The sequence below is a fragment of the Triturus cristatus genome, chromosome 12 (assembly GCF_964204655.1).
Source record: "Triturus cristatus chromosome 12, aTriCri1.1, whole genome shotgun sequence".
NCBI lineage: Eukaryota > Metazoa > Chordata > Amphibia > Caudata > Salamandridae > Triturus > Triturus cristatus.
The window spans coordinates 141,561,834-141,589,176 of record NC_140595.1 but is presented as its reverse complement, the minus strand read 5'-3'; the positions used below and the strand labels follow the sequence as shown (position 1 = coordinate 141,589,176).

Here is a 27,343-nt window from a genome sequence, read left to right as displayed (position 1 = left end):
CCAATTAGAACTCTCTCCCTCCAGACACTCTCCTCCTCCTAACAACAGTTTCGTAATTAAATATATCTAAATATAAAAGTAATTTTGAGGATGGAGGGTAACAATATAGCACATATCCATAAACATATAAATGTATATCTATAAAATGTATCTATTTGTACATATATACATATATCCAAACAACCCTTACTCCTCACAACATATATATATATATATGTATATATGTTACCAGTATGCATATTTAACGTAAATATTCTCTATTAGAAGAGACAAAAATGCAGTAGACAATGCTGTGACATATATTTGCAAACACATATCCATATTACTTGTATTTACAGAGGCTCACCTCCTCACCCCATTGGAACAAATGATGCAAAACTGTCTGTCCTACGGCTGCATCACTTCTCTGCACTGCAGTGGGGCTGAGTGAGCATGTGGGTACTTTTTCACGTTGCAGCACGGCAAAGTTTGTCCAGTAGGATGCCTCCAAAGAGAGCAGCTGAGGTAGATGCTCTTGTTTAGTGCGCCTTGGCTCTAGCTGATAGTGTTTTACCAGCCTTGCTGTGACAGAACTGTATGGCGGCAGAGATCCATCTGGCGATGGTAGCTTTCGTGACTGCCAAACCTTTATGAAAGAGTCCATAAGAGACCAACAGCCGATCAGATTTTCTGAATTGCTTGGTACGATGTAGACAAAATTTGAGACAATGATTTATGTCAATAGTGTGGAGAGACCTTTCAGCTGGAGATTCCAGATTTGGAAAGGAAGTGCTCAGTATAATAGGTTAATTGAGATGAAATTGCAATGGAACCATGGGGATGAACTTTGTGTCTGTTTTGAGAAGCACATATTCATCAGTGAAGTGCAAGAAAGGTTCCTGAATTGTAAAAACAAAAACCTGAATTTCACTGACTCTTCTAGCAGACGTGAGAGACAATAATAGAGAGACCTTCAGGTGAGAAATTTGAGATCTGTCCGGTGACTGGGATCGAATGGCGGCTTCATAAGCTGCGAGAGAACCACATTGAGATGTCATTCTGGGGGAGGAGCCCTTACTAGAGGGAAAGGGCTAAACAACCCCTTAATGAATTGTTTGACTATCCTAGTGGAGCAGAGAGAGGGAGAATGAGAGGACCGCGTGATTCTTGAAATTGCGGCTAGGTGAACTTTTACAGATGCAGTATCAATCCTGATCTAGCCAGAATGAGAGTAGGTATAACAGAATTTGTTCAGGTGATGCTTCGGAAGGATAGAGATTAGATTTCTGACACCATAAGCAAAAACATTCCAACTTGAATCTGTATGTTTTGTTTGTTGATTCAGACCTCGCTTTGGCCACAAATGTCTCTTCAGTCTTGAGAGAGATTTACATCCCGGAATTCATTGAATTCAGGAGCCATGCATGTGATCGGGGAAAGGCTGTTTCCAGGTGCAGGATCTGTCTGTTGTTCCTCGTCAGGAGGTGGTGGACCCTGGGTAGGTGAGTGGGATTGGTCTCAGAGAGCAGCAGGAGCTGTGTAAACCAATGTTGTCTGGGCCATATGAGAGTTATTAGAATAAGGTAACAGCTCTCCATCTTTATCTTGGTGTGGATACTTGGTATGAGAGAGAAGGGGGAAAAAGCATATGCATAAATCCTGGACCATCTCTTTGAAAGGGCATTCCCCCACGACCCTGGGAGTGGATATCGACTGGCATTTGGCATTCTTTATCATCACGAAAAGATCCAGTGCTGGTCCACCCCAGCGTTGAAACGTCCCAGTCCAACACCAGCTGATCCAGTTCCCACTCATGGCAACTGTCTGTGGTTCTGCTGAGAGTGTCAGCTGAGGTGTTCTTTACTCCTGACATGTACTCATCTTGCAAAGTTTTGTTGTGGGCTGTCAGCCAATTCCAGAGGTCTTGAGCCTCTTGAGAGAGAGTCAGTGACTTTGTACCCCCTTGCTTGTGATGTAAAACATGTTGTTCATATTGCCTGGATGTACCAGAATCGAAGCTCTTGCTATGAGTGGAAAGAAGGCTTGGAGAGTGAGAAAAATAACTTGCATCGACTTCTGGGGGGCAGACCATGTTCCTTAAATTTACAGGTCCTGCAAATAGTTGCCCCAGCATTCCATAGAGGCATCGGTGGTGATGAGGAAATCTGGGATCGAAGTCAGGAATGTGAGGCCTTGTGAGAGATGAGATTGTTGTGACCTCCATGCTAGTATCTCCCGCATCTTTGAGGTAATGTTGATCAAATCTTCGAAGGAGCCGGTCGATTGGACCCATTGCAACTGGAGCTCTTCCTGCAATGGCTTCATTTTCAACCGTGCCAGTGGGACAAGGTTTATTGCAGAGGAGATCATGTCGAGGAGCAGCTTGAACATCCACACTGAGACAGACCTTCTCTGTGAGATCTTTAGGGCCAGGTTTGATAACCTTTGTTGTCTGTCTTGTGACAGAAAAGGCGTGTTTCTGATGGTATTGAGGTTGGCACCCAGAAATATCCTTGTCTGACTTGGGAAGGTTGAGGATTTTGGGTAATTAACTGTGAGGCATAGCTTGTGAAAAAGTGAAAAGCAGGATGTGGTAGCCCTCGAGGCTAGTTGCGGTGTTGAGGCTTTTAGCAGCCAGTCGTCTAGCTCAGGGAATACCTGAAGACCTTGCTTGCGAAATGTGGCTGCTACCGGGGCGGGACATTTTGTGAAAATCTGAGGAGGGGACTTGAGTCCAAAATGAAGGACCCTGAACTGGTACTGGGTACCGGCTACGGTACAACAGAGATACTTGTGATGCTTTAGATGCATGGGAATATGGAATTAAGCATCGTGTAAATCCAGGAAGGTTATGTGATCTCTGCTGTTTAATAGGTGAAGAATGTTGGAAAGAGTAATTATATGGAAAGATTGATCACGCAGAAATCTATTCATTCATGTGAGGTCCATGATTGGTCTCCACTCTTCTGATTTCTTTCGAATAAGGAAATACCGGGAGTAGATCCCCATGCCCTTTTGGAAACAAGAAACCCTTTTTATGGCACCCTCGGACAGCATTATTAGAGCTTCTTTCCTCAGTAAGTGAAGACGCGGTCTCTGCACAAACTCTAGGGTATGCCTGTAGGTTACTAAGTCCAACACTCATTTGTCCAATATTATCTCCTTCCACTGGGGGAGGTAGTTGGAAAAGTTCCTGCTCACATGGATGGAAGGAGCAGATGAAGCCGATATCTGGTACAGGTCACTGTTTGCGGCTGGTATTGCGACCCTGGGAGGGTTGCTTTCTGAGCGGGGCCTGCTTGGTGTAGCATGTTGAAGGTGGCTGGTGATAGGCCCGATGGTAGGTAGGTTTATATTGTGATTGAGGCTGATAATGTTGAGGTCGCTGATAGCCACCTCTAAAGGTTGAGAAAACTCTCCCTCCAGCTAATCGAATGGCCAGCTTCTTGAACTAGAGTGTGCCGAGAGATCTGGCAGTGTCCGTGTCTGTCTTTATGGCTAATAAAGTGTCCCAAACAAAGTCTCGCCTTCATAGGTCAGTTCTAGTATCTTTGATTGGACTTTCGATCTGAAAGAGGCAGTCTTGAGCCATCCTTGGTGCCTTAAAACTGCTGCTCCGGCAAACTGACGAAAGCCCGCTGAGGTATTGTCGAGAGCACAGTCAATGATTTCCGATGGAGTGCATTCATCTTTTTGTAAAAATTCTCTTTGCCTCCACCTTCCTGTCTTCATGAATCAAATCAAGCAGGCTGCTTACATCTCACCATATCTGTTGGTCATATCTCCCCAGGATTGTTACAGAGCTGGCGTCTCGAACAGTGATGGCAGACATGAGAGCGAATCTCTTCCCTATATTGTCCAAGCACCTGCCCTCTTTGTCTGGTGGTGGCGATATTGGTGCGGAAGGATTTTTGGAGCGCCTTTGTGCCGCTGGAGAGATGACAGAATCAGGCTTGGGATGACTGATGAGGCAAGCAGGGGGATTATCAGTGGCCTTGTATTTTTTGTTGAGGCCAGGTGGTACTGGTGCTACCATAGCCGGATTGTTCATGATGTTCATCCCCTCACTCCAGATAGTCTATAATGGGGATGGCTCTTTCAGACTTTTTGCCTTGCTCCTTAAATGTGTGCAAAAAGCAGTCAGACTGCTTGACAGAAATTGGTAGATGGAATCGTACTGCAGCTCGGTCCATAAGATTATGAAAGCCCCCGATGTCCTCTGGGGGTGAGTCTGCAGGATGAGGTGGTGGAGTGGATGGAGTAGGGACCAGGTATTCATCCCATTCATCTCATTGTTGTTGAGGACCAGGGATCTCTCCTTTCTCTTTTCATCTGAGGAAAAGTGGTTTTCTCTTGGAGGCGGTACAATATGGGATGCAGGTGTTATCCTGGGCTTTATTAGTGGAGGAATTTTACGTGGTGTGGCAGGAGAAGCAGGCTGGGGTGGCACTGGTTGCTGCTCTTTTGGAGGATGCTGAAATCTCCTCTTGTGATCCTGCATCATGGCTTGTAGATCCTGCACTAGAGAATTGGACATGTGCATTTCATCATGTCTATGCTGGGGATGCAGGTAATATTCATAAGGTTCATAATGCCACCTGGGAGGGGCACAATATGACTGGTCGTATTGCTCTTCATCCTCAAAATCTTCCTCCTGGTATGTCACCTGGAGCTTTGAAGGACTGTGCATTCCCCAAAGGGCCCGTCATCATTTGACTCTTCTACATCCAATAAATGGGTAAGAAGCAAAGGTGAGACCTTACTTGGAGAGGTCACTTCAGGTCTTAAGGTAGTCTTGATGATCTTGGTAATTTTGATCTTTGTCGACAGTCCCGTAGACATCGTCATCGACAATGTAAAAGTGAACTGGGATGTCCACGATAAAAGTTCCTTCGTCGATGGAACCATAGTCGATGGTGCCTCAGTTGATGGTGTTGTCGTCGATGGTTCTGAAGTTGGCGCTGCCGTCCTCAATGTTATTGTCGACTTCATCGCTGTTGATGGTGCTGCTTTCAACTGTGTCTGTGTTGATGGCTATTTCTTTGATGTTGGGCCAGTGACAGTCAATTTCAACATCAACGTTGATTTAGATGAGGAAATCAACTTAGTGTATGAAATGGGAGCAGTGATAGTTGCTGTTGTCGAAGTCCTCAATGGCTTCATCGACGAGACTGTGGTAACTCCCGCTGTCGTCATCGTTGTTGATACCAGCGTCTACGGTGGAGTCGTCGTCGACTGCATTCTGAGAGGACTTTTTGTCCTCAAAGTAGATGATTCTGAGGAGGGGGAATGTTTTCGCTCTGCTTTTTTCTCAGATGAAGTAGCAGGCTGGGAGGAAGCTGCCCCTATGGAGATGAGCTTAAGTTTCTCCTTTTGCAGGGGTTCTTTATGGTTTGTCTTCAAGGCCTTTCTACTCCCCTCAAAAGCCCCATGGTCAGAGGATCTTGACCTTTTGTGAAGCCTATCAGACAAATCACTGTCCTTCTCAGAAGAGTTGGATTTCTGGGATTTAAACTTCAATTAGCCACAGAAACAGCCTTCCCTCTCTGTCTCTTAAAGTTTTAGAAGAAACAGTGCGACATTTCTTGCTCTCCGTTAGCTGATGTTGACAGTAGAGGCAAAAGAGACAGACTTTGTGTGGATCATCCACATGCAGCCTTTTCTTTTCACAGGGTTTGCGGGAGAGGAAGAGGCCTTTCTTAGAAGCTTCAGACATTCTATATGTAGAAAAGTTGAGCTATACTGGAACAACTGAGCAGAGCTCAGGGAGACTCCCTTCACACAATGTGCGGTAGGAAATCTGAGGGACTCAGCCTCTGTCTGGAGTATTCTAGAGAAGCTACCGCCTGATTGGTTATATTTCAAGATTGGTCCTTTTTTAAAAGGATATAGATAGGCTATTAAAATTACTTTGCATTGCCATTATAGCCTATGACACTATTACCGGAAGATACTATTACCGGAGGAGGACTTGTTGAAAATACAACTCTGAAAGTTTAAAATTATGATAGATGTAATCATTTGCTCTCTTCTAATAGAAGACTCTTTAGGCATTCACCATAAGTTAAGACGATCATCAGCTATTGTTACTGTAAGTATTGCATTAGCAATTTTGTATGAAATCTTTAATGCGGTAGGTTATTGTTACCACCTTGCTTTTAACTTTTAATAAACAACATTTCTGTCTTGTCATCTCATCTAGCCAAACACTTAGGCTATTATAAAATTATCAGTGCCCCAGCCTTCAGTTGCCCACATATCATTTAGCAGACTTAATTCATCTGCGTCTACAAATCAATACTTATGTTTTTGCTATATTGACCATTAAAATATTTTGCTGATCATAGCAGTCGAACACTAACATCCTCTGCAGCCCCACTGGAATATCATCTAAAATATAGTACCAGTGTTATACTGAAGCACCTTCAGTGTCAAGACCTTAGTATTCATGAAAAATATCCAGTCTTTTTAAGTTCCAAAACCAGGTTTTAAGTTTAAATGCAACCCTTCAGAGAGCCCAGCACACACTCTACTTTACCGCTCAATTTGTGAATATCTTTTAAGAAATGCCCTGATTAAAGCCCAATTTAATGTGGGTTTCTTTTTTCATATCTTCAAACTTGCATCAGGAATTTAGATATACTCCGTACAACAAGATTTTTTTCGTAAATCATTTCTGCACAACCTTATTGATGCTGCAAGCATGGAAAAGTTCCATCTTGACATACATTTTGGAATAAGTCTCAATAGAGAAGGCCAAAGGGTTACCAACTATACCACTGTCTAGGGGACAGCCTGTCTGATAGCTGAGCAAACACTTTGCCCGAAAGCCACTTCTGTAATTCCTCCCATAAAGGTACCATGGGTTATTGTTTTTGGGTTTCACCTACAGACAGCTTATTGTGTATAATACCAAACTTTTGGCGGGCTTTACGTCAGCTTATTCCTTATCAATTGGTTGGCTTAATTATCAGTCTAATTTGCTTCATTCCTATTAGATGGCTTTACTTCCTCTTCTTGTCTTTGCCCCTTCATTGGAGCACACCTTCTTGGCCATTCTTTTAAATGAGGGACTTGTATCCTTCCACTGCTTACATTCAGGGGAAAAAATGTTTTGCTCTCCCCCTCTCCCTTGTGTGCTCCATCCCCCTTCTCATCCCTTCCGCTTACTGTCTGTATTGCCCTCCAAACCCCCAGTTCCTTGATTGCTTCCCATATAATCACAATTACATATGGCACATCATCACTGCTCTATGTGTTGGGCGAAGATTTGGATGAACGTGTTCAGAACACCTTTTTGACCTACTGTGAGAACCTTGCAGTGCCTTCAGCCTCAACTCCATAGTTCTCAATCGAGGCCCATTAGAAAGATCAACTAGCAGCCTGACCTTGCAGAGGGCGGAGCCAGTCGTCATGTACCACGACGCAGACGAGGGAGCTCCACGCCACCCCGTAATCTCCCTGGCCTCATCCAGCAGCCACTTCCTTCCTGTTCCCATGGAGAAGGCTCGCAGGTGCACCAGGCAATTGGGGGTAAATTACTGGTACTCCTGGGGAGCGAGGCAGTGACAAGGGACCACCGCACTCTTGCAGCTCCAGCACCGACGCAGTATTCAAAGTGGAGGCCTGCTTTGTTTGCAGCAGCCACCTCGCTGACTCCCGCAACAGTGAGATTTTGCTGAGGGGGCACCTCCCTTTCCTTGTATATTTCGCGGGGCCCATGGAGTCGGGTGCCCCCGCAACCTTTCTCTTCAGGCCACAGCGCTGGCGCACAGGAGTCTTTGGTGCCTTATTTCAGGGTGCACAGAGATGCGGACCCGCCCTGTGCATTGGGGCTGCTTTTGTGTACTCTGTGAATGCGACGGAGAGTAAATGCAAAACCTATTGCATTGCAAATATTTTTTTTACAGATGTGCAAGCGGACGGACAGGGTAGATGGTGCAATTTGCCCAAGATCATACATCACACTAGAAGCAAGGCAGGCAGTGCCAGCCTTGCTTTTCGTAAGCAAGGACTATAAGTACAAAGTTCGAGGTTACACACCGCTTGCAGGTTTTCAAAACACATAAGTAAAAGGCATTGTCATTTACAATGTCAATAGCTCAAACTCTCGCAAATGCGAGACCTATTGGATTGCAAATGCTTGTTTATTATTCTTTTTTGCTGTGTTGCTATACAGCACACCTACAAATCATTGCTAAACTCGGCAATGCCCATGCGGTACAGCTGAACAAAAGGCAATGTCAGAGCCAATATTTTTAAAGACCACCATACCCATTGGCTTTGCCAATGCTTGGTTAGTGCAATGTCACCGCTGCTGGCAATGCGCTTCAATATAGACCTGCCCGCAGTTTTCTGTCCCTGTTCTGGATAAAAGTTAAGTCTTGTATCACTCGTTCCTTCTTTCTCTTTTTTCAGGCGCACAGATTTCAAGACATCATAATCACAGTCTTGTAGCACCCCCTGGTGTTTCCAGTTAGTAACTCCACAAGCAGACCTCATCCGTATCTCTGTCGCTCTTACTTGATGTAGTGTAGAACTTGCCTAAAACAACCCTACGCTGCAAGGTTATTAGACACCAAGACAGCTCTGCCAATGCATCACAATATCGGGCTTCAGCACCCCACCCTATTCCCATACTGGGAGTCTCAAGACAGCCCTGCGCATGCTCCTGCATGTTGATCAGCAATATACACGGATATTATAGTACCCCGAATATACTCATCTTTAGTAATGATTCTCAGTCCTCCGTACCTGAAACAAACCCTTTATTCTACAACTGAGGTCTCAGATATAGCTTTCACAGGATCCCCTTCTGGAGGCACGTTTTTTGCACCAAGAGACGCTCCCCACACAACTCCGCCAGTGGGTGGCGTGCTAAAATCCAGCCCCCTCTGCAGAGTACAGAGACCCACGCCCAGCTCTACAAATACAAATCAGTGTTTATTCCGGCACTATTTACTCCAGCGTTTTTGTAAAACAAATTCTGGGGCATATTTACAAGGGCCATATCTCTGCTTTTTTGGCTTTTAAAGCCAAAAAAGCAGAGATAAAAATATTGCCCTATTTACAAGAGAGTGCTGACATGCATTACCGCATGTTAGCACCCTTTTTTCCGACGTCTCCCTTTGCATCTCTAATGAGATGCAAAGTGGGCGTCACTGGGCAGTACAACCTTGTAAATATCGCTGATGTGCACATCGTGATATTTACAAGATGGCCCATGCATTTTAGCATAAGTTAGTTTTGGGCGAAAACCACTGTTTTCGCCAAAAACTAACGTCTGCTAAAACCATGACTAACCCATACCTAACATGGGGGGTGGATTCTTGTGTTACGACCACATGGTCGTATCAACAAGCATATCACCGTTTTGCAGGGAACATCGCTGGAAAACCAGCGATGTTCCCTGCAAAGCGGCGATTACCCTGCTATCGCTGGAATTCATATCGCCATTGCGCTATGCATTGTAATTACAGCGCAAGCATGGCGATGAATTCCAGCGAAAGACGGCGATAAATATAAAAGCGCTAAGCGCGCTTTGCGATATTTATCACCGTCTGTTGTAAATATGCCCCTCTGTTCTCCCCTATCCTCGGGAGATGCAAAGACGCTGTGCAAACATAAAATACACAGTAACGATAATGTACAGAGTTAATGTCCAAAAAACAAGAAAAAGAAATGTCAACATAAAAGTGAATATCGAAAAATAGAACAGGTAAAATAAAGATAAAAAAAAAAAATGAATAAGATAGTTCCCATTGGGGAAATTATTTGATGCTTTTATGCAACTCAGCCTGAAGAAAAGCAATTCAACAAGTTTTTTAAAACTTTCGAAATGTTAAAAGAATTACCTATGACAAAACTGCAGCAGAAATGATCTGATTGCAAAAGTCAGGTCTGAAAAGACATACTGCCGCTAGCTGGTCAAACAGCTAGAGTGACTATGGGGCATATTAACAAGAAACTGTTGGATCGCAATGTTACTCCAAAATTGATAACGCTGCACTCCGACAGTTTCATTACGCAGGGATGCGTCGTATTCACAAGAATGTGGCACACCACTGCGTTACCTCTACCGCTGGTGCTAAAAAGATGCCAGGCACCAGCGCAGGCACCCTAGCGCCATTTTGCTGGGGTGCCTGCGCTGCAGGGGCGATGTTTAATTGCAGTAAGGGACACCGTCCTGCACATAAACAATCCTCACAGGCGATTTGCTCTGTCTGCGTGTGCTGCAGAATGCAGCAAATGTGGAAAGAGCAAAATATGACGAGAAATAAAACATTTCTCCTCGTATCCACTGCTTAAGACCAAGTATTCCCTGGCGGTATTTTTGGCGCTGCCCCATATCTTGAAAACATGGGGCAGTGTAAAAAACCAATGGGTGTTGCGGCGGAACGCCCACTGCAACACCCATTGCCCGTGCCTTTCACACTAAGTGCTGCATGAATAGGGGCATCATTTACAAGGCAGCGTTAAGCCACGTTACCCACTTTGTAATTAGGGCAAAGGAGTTAACTCCACTAGAACGTAGAAAAAAGTGATGTCTTGGTGGCGTTAACTCCTTGTACATATGCCCCTATATTTGCAGAACCGAGCAAGCATTGGTAAAGCCAATAGGTCTCCCCTTGCAAGAGCTATTGGCTTTGCCAATGTGTTTTAGCCATGTTGCATGACTGTTGTGAAGCATCGCTAAAAGTTAGTGGCCTAGAGGAGAGTGCCATAGACTGGAGTGGCATGGAGTAGAGTGCTGTGGAGTGGTGTAGAGTCGAGTGATACAGAGTGTCGTACAGTGGAGGGAGAGTGGAGTAGAGTGTCATGGCATAGAGTGTCGTAGAGTGGAGGGGCATCGCTTGGAGGGGGAGTAGTGTAGAGTGGAGTGGAAGAGTTGAGTGGTATAGAGTGAAGTGGCATAGAGTTGAATAGAGTGGAGTGCAGTATCCTAGAACGGAGTGTTGTAGAGTGGCATGGCATAGAGTGGAGCAATGGAGAGTTAAGTGTCATAGAATAAAGAGTCGCAGAGTGGAGTGTCACAGCGTGGACGGTCAGAGTGGAGCAGTGTACCGTTCCAATAAAAGGGTGTAGAGTGGAGTAGACTAGAGTGGAGTAGATGGCCGTAGGTGTGGAGGTGCATAGAGTAGTGTAGAGTATAGTGGAGTGTTGTAGAGTGCTGAATCATAGACTGGAGTCGTATAGAGTGGAGTAGAGTTGCATAGAGTAGAGTGGAGTAAAGTGTTGTAAAGTGGAGTGCCGTAGACTGAAATGGCATAGCATAGAGTGCGCTAAAATGTCACAGATTGGAGTGGTGTAGCATGGAGTGGCGTAGAGTAGAGTAAAGTGGCGTAGAGGGGAGTGGAATAGAGTGAAGAGGCAAAGTGTTGTGGAGTGTCATAGGATGGAGTGGCGTAAAGTGTAATAGAGTGGCCTAGAGTGAAGGGGCATAGAGTGTTGTAGACTGCAGTGGCATACAGGGGTGTAGACTTGAGTGGCATAGAGTAGAGTGTCATAGCATGGAGTGTCATAGAGAGTAGTGGAGTGGAATGGAGTAGCATGTCAAAGAGTGGAGTATAGTGGAGTGAGGTGGCAATGAGTGGAGGGTGGTAGAGAAGAGTGGCCTAGAGTGGAGTAGTGTGTCATAGAGTGGAGAGTTGTAGAGAGGAGTGGAGTGGCGTAGAGAGAAGTGGCGTAGAGTTGCTTAGAGTGGGGTAGAGTGGCCTAGAGTAGAGAAGACTGGCATAGAGTGGAGTAGAATGGAGTACAGTGTTGTAGAGTGGTGGGGCATGGTGTGCCATAGAGTGGAGTATCCTAGCGTAGAGGGGAGGAGAATGTCATAGAGTGTTGTAGAGTGGAGTGGTGTACAGTGGAGTAGAGTTGCGTGGAAAATGCATGGTGTGTTAGTGCACTGCTATTGCAGACAACACATTTTCAATGGAAATTACCATAACGTTTGCACAGACGTACAGTTTTACTGATAAAACTATACAGTGCAAAAACGATAATGTGTGCAAATGTCATCACCTAGTGTACTGATTTTTTAAAATTGTATTAAATCATTTGTTTATACCACACTTCAGAGTTAGAATTTTTTTGCTTCATTTGTGCTTTCTTAATTCTGATATATTCTGAAATATTTGCAGTTCATTAACAGACATTTACATTGTGTTGTGTGGTAGAAACAACATTGTTCAGCCTTCATCCAGCACCCCCTCCCAGAACCAAGCAAGGTTGTCACATAAATCCTCTCACTTTGAACACAGAGAAAGAATAGTAAACACCATGGTTCCTCAGAGCACAAGACCTAACATTTGTCCTCTTTCTTTGAAAGCACAGCAAATGTGGCAAGATGTAAACAAAATGTAAAGGCCTTTTTACAGCAAGGGGGCATTCGTGGAAGTGTGGTGGCAAACAGGCTTTGCTCCACTGGAGGGCACAAACATGCTGGGCAGCCTAAAACAAATAACGCCAGCACAGAGAAAGCAAGCAATCGTGAGTTAGAACCCACAAATCCAATGGTAAGCAATGGGTGAATGCATTGCCAGGGAAGCTTTAAGAATTTCCCCAAGAAACCTCTGCAAACCAGTCAGCCCTTCAACCAACAAAACCAGGGCACCTATAGACATAGAAGTAGGACTAACTGTTAACACCCATCACAGGCACTGAAGGCATGCAATGCAGCACTTACAAACACTGACAAAGACCTACAGTGTCACATCCATCAAATCTATAAAAAAAAGACTGCCTATGCAAACGCCCAGCGTTTTGTTCGCGGTGGACATTTAATTCATAAAGAAAGGGCAACCTAAGAAAAAGCGAAGAAATCAAGTTGTCTAATCTCATGCGTGTAAAGCTTAGTCCATTTTGCTTTGCATTCTGGATCATGTTGTCCTGTTTTTAAAATAGTACTGCAAGACAACAACTACCAGTCCTCCATCTCCAGTCCTTACACCTGAAAATGGCTCTTTCTTTCCCCCTGCAGGCTGAGTGTGAGAACTTCATCCGAGTGATCCAGAGGTTGAACAGAACATCCACCCTCCTGTGTGGCACCAATGCTGGCTCCCCCAAGTGCTGGTTCCTGGTAAGTGTTGGCGCCGATGAGAACAGGTGGCAAAGGGCAGTGGGGTTTAGGCACCTAGGGGACTAGTGTTAGCCCCCAAAATCTGGCAGTCAACCTCAGCATTTAGAGCAAAACCACATGTTGATGTATGGGAACTCATTGCACCTCACTGTATAAAGTCTATTCAGTTATAATCAATGCTACTTTCCCAATGTGCAATAAAATGCCAAAATTGCCACTACGTTTCCCTGAAAATCATTGCAGCGAGAACTGCATACCTATTTAAATATTTTGTTATTGTTTACAAGGTATACCAGCGTTTAAGGACCAGCGTTCTTGAACCCGCCCCCCTGCTATTAAAATTAATGAGGGTATGACGGACACCCAAAGATGTCTTTAAATCCTTTTCGGTGGTGAAACAATGTGACTGGCTATTCCTGAATCCCAAGTTGGTTTTAGATTCTATTCCGTTTTCATAAGTGTTGAATGCACCCTAAAATGTGCAACATACAACATCATGTCTTATTAATCTGGGGCGGGAGTTTCCAGTCACTCAGTAACATTTTATGCTAACCCTATTTCAATTTGTACCAATTGAGCTTCAAAATATCCAATTTGCCACTAATTTTCCCGATGGACCTTGGTTATAAACCATCATATGCAAGCCTGCTTTTACATTTTATCAGATTTAACTATAGTTACTTGGTCAATGTACTTTAAAGTGCACCGCAGGCCAAAAAGTTCCCAATCATTTCTTGGTGTGGTTGTGTCCTGATATTACCCACTCAAATTGTCTAGAATTGTTTAGATCTTATCCAGACAAAAGTATTTGTTCTTTTCGACTTTGCTTTAAGCTGCACCCTCTGCTGCTATTATTCCAAAAATCCTGGAGGAAAACAATCGAATCACCCTCCAAAGTTGATGGAAATTCTCAAACACAACATTTAGGGAGGATCCGTAAATCCCTCCAATAAAGTTGCCTTTGAATCTTACTGAGCCAAAAATTAAAATTTGTCAGCACAGCTATAGTCTGTAAAAGCCCAGTTCTAAATTCCTAACTAAGTCCCTGTTTTTTCAGCGCATGGGCGGCAAAAGTAAATTAGAGTTTTTCATGAAATCGAGGTCACTTATCAATTAGCAATTTTCCTCAGACGAGTTTGTCCACTGGGGTTGACATAAATGATAATTGAATCAGAATGCTGCATTAATATATAAACTCACTCACTCATTCTCCCTGCAAGTTCTCTCATTCCCCCACTCTCTCACTTTACTATTATTCCAACTCTGGTCCCTGTGCCGTGCAAATGATCAGTGCTCCATCTCTGGTGTAGTTTGAACATTCCTGCCCCAGAACTCAGCTCTTTTAATCATTTTCTTTGTTTCCAAGAAAAATGAAGGCAAGGTGCTCCCTGGTGTGACCTTCAAAGGTGAAAACATGGTCCCAGCTTTGCCATCTGACCCATCTGTGACCATCTCTGTAGGTAAGGGCTGGATCTCTTCAAATATATGTTGTTCCTACTGTCCGATAGAAAACATGTGCATGCCCAGGGTTGGTCGTGGCATTGGTCAATAATCATTTCGGAAAGTTTGTGGTATGTCATCAGCTGTCTCTGTAGTTATTGGGTTGCTGTCTCTGAGAACAATCTCTTTCGGCAAGGACTTAAGCTCTGCAAGAAAGGTTGACCTTTCCTGGGAAAACTGTATGGCCACAAAACTATTCCCACTGATGCAGACTGATATCTCTGCAGGTTCAATGTTGATTCCTTTAACGCAGCACACCATTAACTATTTCTACAGGTCTAAAGTTGGATCTCTTTACAGTCAGTCAAAGGCTTTATTTCGATAAAGAAAACATATCATAAAAGCTACACATTAAAAACAAAAGTAAGCTATTTACTGAAAGAATCCTCTATGAAGGCAAGTTTGGTACTTTAGTATTGCAGTTAACATCTCTACCGCAAAAGAACTGAAATCTGACTGAATGTAAACACCTCCTCAAGTTCATAGTGCCCTAGCACTCATGCAGCAATCTCAAGCTAGCTCTGGAGGGCACAGATTCACTATGAACTTTGGAAAAAGTGCCTGAGCAAGTTGGCTTGCACTGTCCTCTAAAGCTGCTGTAGCTATGGCAACAGCAGCATCTCGCTGCTAACCATGACATTCAGTTGGCGAAGATCCAAGAGCAGACCATAGCTTTGGTCACAGTGGTGGATACAACGATTCTGCAGCAGTAGAAGCCAACCATCGCTTTCATTCGCTGACTTCTTAGAAGAAGCCAATACTGACCCACTTTGCCTCAGCGCTGACTATTGTGGACTAAGAAGGGACTGCAGCAATTCCCTCTTGAAGGAAGCCAAGACTTGGCATTAGCTGAAGTTTTAGAGCAGGCCCACAGTGTGGTGGGTTATCTCCATTTTGAGAGGGACGGAAATGAAGGAAAATACTTGAAAGCAAAATGGCAGCCTGGTGAAATTATATATATATATATATATATATATATATATATATATATATATATATATATATATATATATATATATATATATATATATATATATATATATATATATATATATATATATATATATATATATATATATATATATATGTCAAGGTAATTAGATGTGGATTTAAGATTAGTAAACGTATACTTATCTAGGCTATAGGTAAGTAGTAGATACGCAGGACAGATTTTAATTAAAATCGAAAACGTATTCTTTTGACACACAAAACACCCTTTTTTCCGACATCAGTAACGTAATAGGAGATGGGTTTTTGCACTTGAACAGTTATATAATTACTGTTCTGCCTGTCTGCAATGCACCTGAGCTTCAAAGGGACTCCTGTGCCCTGAGAGGCGCTGAGCCTCCCTGGGCTTGGTGGTGGTCTGGCTCCTTGTTACAGTGGAGGTGAGAAAAGCTGCCAATAGCGAGGGACGACACAGCGGACACTTCACAACCAGAGGATCAAATGGTTCAGTCACTGCACCGTGTGACCAGAATTCTCTAGCTCGGCATAAACTGATATTTTTTCATAAACTGCAGGGATTCTCTGCTCTCAGAATCAGTACTGGGCATTAGACAGAGATGTGATTGAACTGAAAACCGAAGGCTCGAGGGCTCCGTTGCTTAGCAAGTTTGGGATCTGGTTGGTATTGTCTCTGATTCTACGGCCGTATGACCTGCGCCAGAGGGCGGTGCCAAGAGCAGCCAGGGTTGGCAGTGGTAGCAAAAGAATGATATGAGCAAAGAGGGCAGTGCCCAATTCTCCCTCTTTCCAAGGGGCACTCTGATGAAGTTAGGTTAGGCTGATTTGTAGAGCGCGCAGCGGCCCCAGCAAAGGGGCGTCCCGGCGCTAAAAGCAATAAAGGTCGCTAACTGTAAGGAGCCCATCAAGACAAGCGAAAGAAAAACCAGAGGGACATAAAAAGCCACAGAGACAGACTGAGGGTGTGGACTACAAAACCTAAAAAGAAGGGAAAAGATGAGTCTTCAGTGCTCTCCGAAATGACAGATAGTTGTCCATGCTCCGGATGTGAACAGGAAGTGATTGAGATTGCTAGAAGTCCCCCTCTGATAATGTTGGTAGCTTTATATCATTCAGCTTATTACCTGTGAGGGTATCCAGGTACTCACTGTCCATGGGCGCTGGGAGATTAAGTGATTTGCCCAGGATCATAGGATGTCGCGACAATGCTGAGACTCGAACCCGGATCCCCTGCTCCCGAGTTGGCAGCTAACAAAACACAGATATACCTCTCTCTAGTGAACCTCTCGTCACCTTACTTCTACCTTATCTTTTTCTCACTCACCCATATCACTCAAGTTTCAAACTTCTTCAAATATCTCTCTTTTTGTCTCAGCATATCTCACTCTCTGCCTTGCCCTCTACCTCTGACTGTGTCTCTCTGCCTATGTCAACGTCAACACTCTCTGCTTCACCTATCGCGCAATTTACCATACTCCTTTTTCTCTCTCACCTCATTACTCATTATCTTTTTCACTACTTCTCTGTCTACCTTCCCTGACTTGCTCTTTGATTCGTCTTCTCTCCCTACCTTGCCTCTCTCTTACAACCCTTTGCTTTATTTTTTATTCTACCTCTGCACAACAGCTCTCTGTAATGATGTGCCTCGTCTCTTTCTACCTCGCCAATCACTAAACCCTGCCTTCCTTTTCTAGCTACCCCATTCTACCAGATGTTGCCTACTGTGTTGTGATCCTGTTCTTGGTTAGGTGGCTAAACTTTAGTCATGGAGCTGTGGGTACATAATGTAGGTAACTAATGGTTGAAGCCACAGGACTTTACCCATAGCTTGCACAACTTGCTCACCAGCCCTTTCTCCCATGGATTTTAAAGTGAGTATGGCCTTTCTTGGGGGAACACTCTGATGAGTCCAAGTTTGGGCTGTGTTCAGTGTATATTAGATGTTCTACTTAACGTGTTCTGTTAAATGTTGGTGTGTTTGGTACAGTGATTGCCACTTATATGGTTGTCTCTGGTTTAGGCTTTCCATATGAACAATTTTTACCTTCATCTACATGATGACTTATCAAGATAACAATAGAACGTACTCAGTTAAAATCCCAACCACGAAAGTTCTACCTGGATAGATTTAGACATCAAAATCGCTATATGCACAGATCTCGACAGCAAACCCGCCACATGCACAGGTCTCAACATCAAAATCTCAACATTTACAGATCTTGACATCAAAATCTCTACATGCATAGATCTTGGCATCAAAAGACATGCATGCAGAGATTTCTCAATCAAAATACCTATACCTGCAAAGACCTGGGCACCAAAATCCTAACTGCAATATTCATCATTTCTCTTGACCCCAAATTTGCTGCAAATAAACTTAGAATTGTACAACAACCAAAGAAAATATTGTTAGGCGAATAAATGGTGCCTTTATTGCAGATATGCTTTTGTTGTTGAGAATTGAACATTTTAACATGTTAGGGCTGAGATTATGATTTTTTGCATTAAACGAAAAGGGCACTCATGTCATAAGAGACCAACAAATTCTGCACAAGAGACATGAAGTTGGTCCATATGGGCAAAGTGGCACAAAAAGGGCAAAGGAAACAAAAATGGGAACAGGGTGGAAGGCAGTTAAGGGGTATCTCGTGGGCGATCTCGGATTGCTTCATTTGGAGCACATGGTTTACTCCCATGGTTAAATGTATTTGAAGAGAGCGTGTCATTATTTTAATGTATTTTTAAAAAGCCAGGAGTTTCTAGCAATGAATGTAGTGTGTAGACACGGTAGGGCTCATTGCTGTGGGAAGAATTGTATTTCCATTGGTGGAAACAACATTTCCAACTGGCGAAGTTGCAAAATTTGTGATCCTCTCCAAAAGTCATCAAGGTTTAAGATTTCTAGAAAAATGTTTTTGATGGTTAATTGGATTGCAAAATCTTTTTGAGGAAAAGTTCTCCCTCAAAAGATAGAAAAAAACATTTTGCAGATCTTGTGTGCTAATTTGTTGCAATTTTGGAAAACTTTGACAAAGTTTTTGAAGGTTCTGAGAAAACTTTATGAAGCTGAACAGGCTAAGTTACAAAACTATGCCCACCCTACCTTTTGTTGCACCCAACGGCAAGATGACTAATTGATCCTGGGCATTGCATTCCATTTGTATTTCAGATGGGAACTTGTACGCAGCTCTGTCCCAAGAGAAGAGCGTTATCCAGCGCAGCTATGGCCCGCTTAAAGTTATCAAGTCTGAGGACAAGTGGCTTCAAGGTAAGAAATACCTTAACTCATGATTGCTATGAGGTCATCAGACGGTGAGTGACCCTCCCACTGCTTTTATACCAGGGTAAGTCACAATAAGAACTTTGATGCATGTGCCATTAGTTCCTGGAGCCACTTAGAAGGCGATTGATGAAGGAAGTGAGTAAAGAGAGTGGTGTACACATTATGCCGCATGCCTTATATTGCACAACAAAAATATTACATCCACTACCGCGACATAAGCACTACAGTGCATGGCAAGTATAGGTAAGAAGATAGATTGCTATCTCACAGCTACTGTTGCATGTTGGAATGCCCCGATTACTTACAGGCAATCTTCTTTACTCAATGTCAGCATTCCTCGTCACGGCACTGGCGTAACAAAACGTGAGGGGGCCCCCTGCACGGTACATGGAGGGGCTCCCTCCAGACTCAATCAGGAGCTCTCCTGCCAAAGTATTGTGCTGAGGGGGCTCCCTGGAGCTTGGGGCCCCCCCAGCACCACGGGGGCTGCGGGGGCCTGTGTTACGCCACTGCGTCACAGACCAAATATGTGAGGCGAGTCCTGACACTGGAGCCGGGCAATTCACATGCCCCCAGCTGAATTTTTTAAAACCTGCTGCTCCTTTCTTTGCTGTAGCTTTTTCCAGATCCCATACCATTGTCTTTTTTGTCTGTCGCAGATTGTGCTTCACTGCGAATTTCACTGGTATGTGTCTCAGCTTGCTGTTGTCATTTATTTATTTGGGAGTTTCATATAGAGTGAACTCGACCCGAAGGTATTAGAGCACTTTACATGAGCACCACTTATGTTACAGACGGACACATTCATTTTATTAGGCACGGGGAGATTACGTGATTTGCCCTGAATCACAGGATGTTAAGCGTCCTTTGCCGAGACTCGAACCCGGTTCCCCAGCTTCGAGGTTGACTGCTCTAGCTGTTACTGATATTTTAAAGTTTAACATTTTGAAAAGTTTGTGACAGCATCTTTTCATTGACCTACTTGTCACTGTCTGAACCCCACCCCTCGGAGCAGTGCTTCAGCCTGAGAAGGGCTTAGTCAAATGCTTGCTTGTTAGGGTCTTTCTCAACTGGGTCCATTGCTGCTCAGTCTCTTCTACATTCCTGCCTTCCTCTGGTCCTCTCTTTGGCCATGTTCGTGGTGGACTGCATGGTGCGTTTTGCCACTTCTGGCCATGCTACCTGTTCCATAGGGCTCCTGGAAGGTGGTTCTCGATGGGTTGTTGCCTGGTATTGCACGGTCCCCTAAACCACAAGGGTTTTTTCACTACTTCAGTTTAGGTCATCCATATTCTGGAGTTCACTTTGCAATCAGAAGAGGGTAATTGCTGCACTAATCTCTCACCTGGAGCATATGGATATGCTGCATCCTGATGAATCCGTGCAGCACACTCCTGTGATCTCTCTCTTGCCCTGTGAATTTCAGGCACGTATTTATAAGGCAGGTAGTAGCGCGTTGGCGTGCCAGGCTGTCTCTGAGCCTGGATTCAGTGGGAATATGTGAAGGATGGTGATAATGATAAGCTGGACAGGTTGGATCCCAGAGATAGAGACAACTGCAAGGCACTGATTTGATGGCTGTTCTCCATCACCTCTAACTTAGCCTTGGCTTTCCTCCTGTGGTGGATGAGGTATAGGAGAACTTGGTTGCAGATGTTCATACTGTGAAGTCTGTCTCACTGCTGGGGCACAAGAAAGTCCACAATATCTTGGATAAAGAAAAGAAGACCATTCCTTGGTTCTTGGCCTAGAAGTACCACCAAGTGGGGTTTGATGAATAAGTTCCCTCCTTCACCAATTTGGAGTTGATTTTGCTAGTGGGTTGTTGTCTCAGTCTTTTACTGCTTAGTGGATGCTGCTTCTGATGACATTATGATAGGAAGGTCGATCTGGTCCTCAAAAATACATTTTCTGTCCCAGTGGGTTTCCCTTTGCAGTTGCTCCTACGTCATTTATCATGTCCAGCCTTTTATGAAGGACTCAGTCTCTCTTCAAGGTCAAGCTGAGTGGTGCGCACCCTGCATTGTTGGTGAAACAAGTACGCGTCTTTTTGGATGTTATGGTTAATGAAATTCAGCAGTTGCTGCTGCTCCTTCCCAGAGAATTCTCTAGCCACACTTAGAAATTGCAGGATGTGCAGTGGGATCTATTGATCTACATCCCTTTTCTAGGGTCTATTGTCTTTGATCCTCAGTTTGAGACTGTGCTTAAGAAGCCTGTGGAGGATCTCAAGACTCTTCTCCCATTTCTCCAGGGTCCTCTGGTCAGTGCTGTGATTTGCTGGTGGTGGAGACCAGCAATGGTACCGATAGTACGGTTGTGGTACAGCCCATGACCAGGGGTTCTCCTTCGCTGGAAGATTCCACTTTCCTTTTTTCACCTCTTCTCTCAGTCACATCTAAACCATGACTTACTGCTGCATCCACCACCCCAGCAGGGTATGCTAGTGGGCACAGTCTTGTTCATTTTCTGGAAAAGTGTTTGGGTCTGACCAATGAGTTGGCCATGTCCTAGAACGGGCTTAATGGATCAAATTGTCTCCACAGCTAATTTAAGACTATTTATGTCCGACTCCTCGGCTCGGCTCTCAGTTGTGGCAGTCTGCTCAGCTGAATGGGGGCGCTATTCTTGCTCACTCAGAACGCCATGAAGGCATGGCCGATAGGGAAGAAGGGCAGGGCATATATCTATCCAGTTCCTGGTGTGCAAGCCTGTCAGCGATCCAACCCTGGACTAAAGTTGCTGATCAAGTATTTGCTTCATTGTCCCTTCAAGAATGACTATTCTGCAGAACATCTTGCCTCCCAGGGTTTTTCAGGTAGTCTTTGACCTCAAAGAGACATAAAACCTTGTTCTGTTTCAATGTCAAATCAGCAGGTCCTGCTTTTAGCAGTTGGGCACTTCACTGACAATGTCCAGTTCTTCTCTTAGGGTTGTCAGCCATCCACACAAGTTCATGTCCTCTTGCCGCTCTGTTTCGTGCCCAGTGTGTTAGTCCATCTCTGTATTTGCATGATTGTCTAAGTGCTACATCTTCTTTCTCTTTGGCAGTGGGAGGTATTCACTTGGTGTGCCGTCGCTGAAGAATCATGTCTCTCTACTCCATTAGGGCAGGTCCCATCCCCTTCAAGACATACCTTTCATTGGTGCTCAGTGTTGCACTGTCTAGGAGATAGTGTTTTGTCTGGAGATCCTACGGTCCTCTCCGATCTAATATGCCCCTCTTTTACAAGGACTTTTGTTCATAATCAGGAAGTTTTTACATCCCCAAGGGCACATGGCAGAAAATACATTTGTGGTATATGGCTCATTTCCGACTCAAGCTACTAGTGAATTTCATATGTCTCATTGGTTTCTGGCGCCCTAGCTTTATGAAGCTCAGCTGGAGAGGATGGTGCACCTAATGGTGTTCCCTTTCTGGTGGTTGAAGAAGATGCATAGCTCAAAGTGCTGTTGCTGGAACCTTCTATATGTTGGGGACCATCTTGGGAGACCATTCGGCAGAGGGATGTGACTTGCCCTGCAAGGCAGGCCAATCATCTAACTAGCTAGCGGGAGTAGTGCTACTCCCAAGGCTCTTTGGGGCATATCAACAAGGGCTTTATCTCTGCTTTTTTGGCTGTAAAAGCCAAAAAAGCAGAGATAAAACTAGCGCCCTATCAACAACAGGGTGCTAACATGCAAATTTGCATGTTAGCACCCTTTTACTCTACGCTTCCCCTTGCATCTCTAATGAGATGCAAAGGGGGCGTTCCAGAGTAAAATAATAGGAGAAATGTCGCTAAGCGACATTTCTCCTATTATCAAGAATATCGCTAACCCTGTTAGAGACAAAAAAAGCAGCGCTAACCGCGGTTAACGCTGCTTTTTTACGTCTGGTATTTTTCTGACTTAGCCATGATATCCTATGGAAGGAGGATATCGTGGCTAAGTTTGTCTGTCCCTATCAAAAAGCTAACGTGAGATTATCGCTGGGTTTCCAGCGATAATCTCACGTTAGCCACTTAGCACCAGGATTTTTATCGCTATTGAGATAAGCGTTGCTAATAGCACGCTATCTCAGCGATAAAAATCGCGCTAGCCGGCGATAATTATCCGAGCGCTAAGTGCGCTCAGCGATAATTATCGCCGGTTGTTGTTGATATGCCCCCAAGTTTTTTCTCCCAGCAGTTGCCGAATCAGCATCTCAAGCTCTGGATGGGCAACCAAGTGTCTCTGGCCTACATCGACTTCCGGAGGCGCAGGTGCTACATGTGATTTTCTCTCAATGGCGCGTCTTCTGTCTTTCAGGGCCATGTATCCCCCAGGGACTGAGAACGGGCTAGCCCGCCACATTAGGCACCGTTTCATTCCCTCGATGCATTTCTGCCTTCGTTTGGATATGTTCCTTCAGACCTGTGTCAGTTTGGGAACTCCTCAGATTGTCTAAGTTGCCTTTCTGAAGGCTGCTCTGCTGCTCTGTTTTGTGCTGTGTCTCCATGTCCACAGGTTTTGGGGCATTGCTGCAGTTTCCATCTGGAGCCCGCCTTGCCTTCTCTCTGCTTCTATGGTGTTCGTTTTGGTGGTTTATTCGGGTTTTTTGGAAACTCTTTTTATTAAACAGTTGCTCAGCATATACTGACAGGTTCAAACAGTCAATGTCGCGGCGGATGGTACAAGGAGGGAAGCATAACACATTCTCGATATCCGTTAAAGTGAAATTGTCGTTAATGGCATACATGTGTACAACATTCACAACATGGTACAAATTTCAAAATATGCTCTAACCCCATTCGCTAACCTAGCACTAATTTCTCTCTATGACGCCCCTTTACTGTCCTCTATACGCTATCCACTAGCCCCAAACTTTTCCCCAGTTTCTCAGGCATACGCAGCTCAGGTAGATCACCTTCTCAGCCCGTTGGCACCAGTCCAAGCCTGCCTCCAAGTCCGCCACCTTTGGAGGACGATCTGCTCCCCAGGCCCTTGCTATATTTCTCTTTGCAACTCCGGCCGCCAACATCAGCCATGGTGGATTATTCTTAGCATCTTCTCCTGTGGGCGTCGGAGGTTCAGTGGCCTGGGTTCCAACCTGGTAGGTCGAGGGAGTTGATAAGTGCATCGCCACCCTACTTAGGAATTGTCTGTCCAGCACAGGCCTCAGATTTGATCTTGTTGTTCTTCCTAGGAGTTTCATCGCAGACAGTGTGACCCCTTGTGCATCCTTAACATTTTGCTGGAAGGCCTCCTCCGGGAATGGCTTCTTCTACTATCTGGTTTCAGTGGGTGGCTGCTCAGAATTTTTGGGAGACCTACTCTATTTTTGACACTTCCGCCTTGTCCTTTTTAACCATAGACCTGTGAGATCTTCCTCTGGTTCTTTAGCTTCTTCAGGTTGCAACTTTATCACCTCTGTTGGACGTTCCCTTGAACCCTCCCTCTGCGACAGTGCTTTTCCTGGAGGTTCTGCTGCATCTTCTTAATGGTGGCTGGTTCACTTGTAGCAATGCTGCATCCTAGCTGAATTCCAGAGAGCAGGGACCTGTGGCAGCTGCTGGGCACTCCCTGGCACCTCTATGAAGCACTATAAGTCGAAGGGAAGATGCCGTCTGATGGGGCTGCAGATGGTGAATGAGTGAGGGTTGCTGGAATCCATCAACTTGCCTTTTTGATAGTAAATCGTTTTGCAGCTCTGTGTGTAATATGTGATCCGTGTGTATGTTTGCCTGCTCGGTGCATAGACAGTCGCACACTGTAGTAATATTCTGATCAGGCCAGGGTCCAGAGGGGACGAGGAGGGCCGGGCCGGGCTCTCCTTATGTCTCTGGTCCAAAATAGCCCCCTGGCCTATTCACAGCTGGAAAAGTCTAATTTAAAAAATAAAAATAAGCTTTCCGTGCACCTGTTGGCTTTACTCAATGCCTTGATTAGATTTTTTTATATGGACAGTTTTGAAGTCAGCATCTCTCTCATCCAAAAACGAGCAGAGGGGCGTCCTGCTAAGCTCCACTTCAAGTTAATATATGGAGAGCAAGCACCTATCACAAGGTGCTCAAAGGTCAATCGAGCTAGAAGAGGGAAACTAACTGAAATTCAAGTTTTGCCCTTACAAAGAAAAGTAAATAGATGGGTTTGTTTTATTTTCGTCCTGCAGTGAGGCGATTCCTAAATCGTGGCAAGATGTTATTACTTAGTGAAAACCATTAAAACGTCTTCACAACCTAACGTAAGGAAGTAAGCAAAACAATTCTGCATCCTGATTGGAGGATATGGGAAAACATACACTGGATCTATGAGGAGATATACAAAGTAGTGAATCTGAGCGCTGCCCGTATTTTTTTTAACTTCCGGTTATGTAGAAAGCTAAAAATGCCAATGTGTTAATAAAAAAAAAAAGTCGGCTCATCAGCTCATCAGTCCGTATATTCCCACTGCCCCGGTGGTCCATAGGCATGCCCCATCCTCAAACCTTGCCTACCTTGATGCTGGATGCCTTGGTGGGATTTTCCTGCCCAGGGAGGGGGTGTATATGGGATGTCTTAAGCGCGTAATGCACTCCCTGCTGTCATCATGGCAGGAAGCACTAAGTGACAATGAAAAACAAGCATTGGCATAGCCAATAGGGCTCGCCTTTGGGACCTTATAAGTGTTTAGCCATGCAACATTTGCATAACTAAATACTTATAAGGTCCCAAAAGCGAGACCTATTGGTTATGCCAAGCGGCCGTGCGGCCGCGAAAGTGATCGCGATAAAATATCAAAGCGGCCGTCCGGCCGTGAAAGTGAAAGTAATCGCGTCAAGCGCGGCGCGCGCGCCCGCGCACATGCACTGTAGCTCTAGGCTGGCCTGGTAGCACTTTTTGGAGCCCTCTCCATAAGTCTCGCCAGACCAGCGCATGCGCTGGGTCAGGCGAGACATAAAAAACAGCTCTTTGCAGTCATATATTCCACGTGGACTTCCAGCTGCAGGGAATATGACTGGGTAATGTAAAACTACACAGGCAAAATGTATAATTAGAATGCTCTTGGTTATATATTGTCTGCGTACGGTTCTTCTCATGTGATAACCTTGAGGGGGAGTTATTAGGAAATGTCATCAGAACTCAGTAACATTGTATCTGTTATGTATTTTTATACATCATCTACTCTGAAATAGTAATATGCGTATTGAACACAATAGAGTCCCGCATGTAGCAGTATACAATACTTTTTTTCTGGCCGTGTCATTGGTTAAAATATTTGACTAATAGGGCTAAATCAATTTTGTAGAATTATGGAAAGAATGATGCTTAGTTATATATAAGATAAGAGTACACCCTGCCACACATAGTGAGAATATTTCCAGTCACTCAGTATTTCCGGAACCATATAAAGGAGGGAGGCTGAAGGCCGAGTGGCTTTACATGGGCATGATGCTCTGAGATGATTGGCCATACCCTCTTAATGTACGGCAGAGGGTTTTTTATTCTGTATAATAGATGGTGGCACCTCACCTTTTCCACAAGCCATTTAAATCCTTGTTGTCTGATTCTATCATATGTAAGATGATGTGGTTGCTGAGTTTAAGAATAAAAATAAAATATGTTGTATTAAAACATAAAAATACTAAAAAGTAGTTAGTAATTTGTTACAAAAAGACACTAGATTCAATTTTTATTGTAAATTAGATTAAAAAATACTGTCGCTCAGAAAGTGCAGAAACATGTAGAAAGAGTCTTTCTTCAAAGGACATACTGCTTGGAAAAAAGAACATGACACCAGTATCTCCTTTATGCTGATCACTGTTCATTTGAGGAAAACCAATAGGACGAACCAAAAGTCAGTTCTTGTTTCCTTTCTTCAACTGCAGTTGTAATAATGCTGCACTGCCTGCATTGCATCTTGGCTGCGGGCGACGGCAGCAGGTATGATCATGTCATTACTCATATTCTAATGATATATTACAGTTGAGCAGTGATATAATTGTCTTAATACTTGGTCAAAAGGGTTTACAACATGAATATAATAAGGAAATTAGAGACCGGTTTTTATACAGCAATTGCACACTCCCATGAATTATAATATAACTTTTATGCAATATGGATGTTCAATTCACTGCACAAAGGACCTTATTATTAAAATACAAAGCCTAATAATATTGAATTTTCGCTATTAATGGTTAGCTATTTTATTTTACAGAGTTTTATATAGCGCAAACTTGACCCATAGGTATCGGGTATCAAAGTGCTTTACATAGCACCAGTTGCTACATGAGGACACATTCATTTTTGTTAGGCACGGGGAGATGAAGTGATTTTCCCAGAATCACAGGATGTTCAGCATCATTGCCGAGACTCGAACCCAGTTCCCCAGATTTGCGGTCGACCGCCACAGCCGTTAGGCCAAATCCTCTCCCAGATTCACAGCCTATGCATTTCAGACATGATCTGTAACCAAAATGCTTGTGCCTGTGGTAATCCCTGGGGATTCCTATACCTTGTGAGAACTGGGCACAGAGCAGAACCTGTGCCCATGTTGTGAGCCCAGTACCTGCATTGCAATGCAAACTAGGTACAGTTTGC

General features: G+C 44.2%; 1 protein-coding gene across 1 annotated transcript in view; it reads left to right on the top strand.

Annotated features, from left to right (window-relative positions):
• Positions 1-27,343, top strand: part of LOC146772915 (semaphorin-7A-like) — a 295,594-nt gene that overhangs the window by 124,559 nt on the left and 143,692 nt on the right. The window contains exons 4-6 of the mRNA XM_085639536.1: positions 12,956-13,054; positions 14,421-14,514; positions 18,690-18,788. Coding sequence (XP_085495662.1) covers positions 12,956-13,054; positions 14,421-14,514; positions 18,690-18,788 — 292 coding nt within the window. The remainder of the gene's footprint in view (positions 1-12,955; positions 13,055-14,420; positions 14,515-18,689; positions 18,789-27,343) is intronic.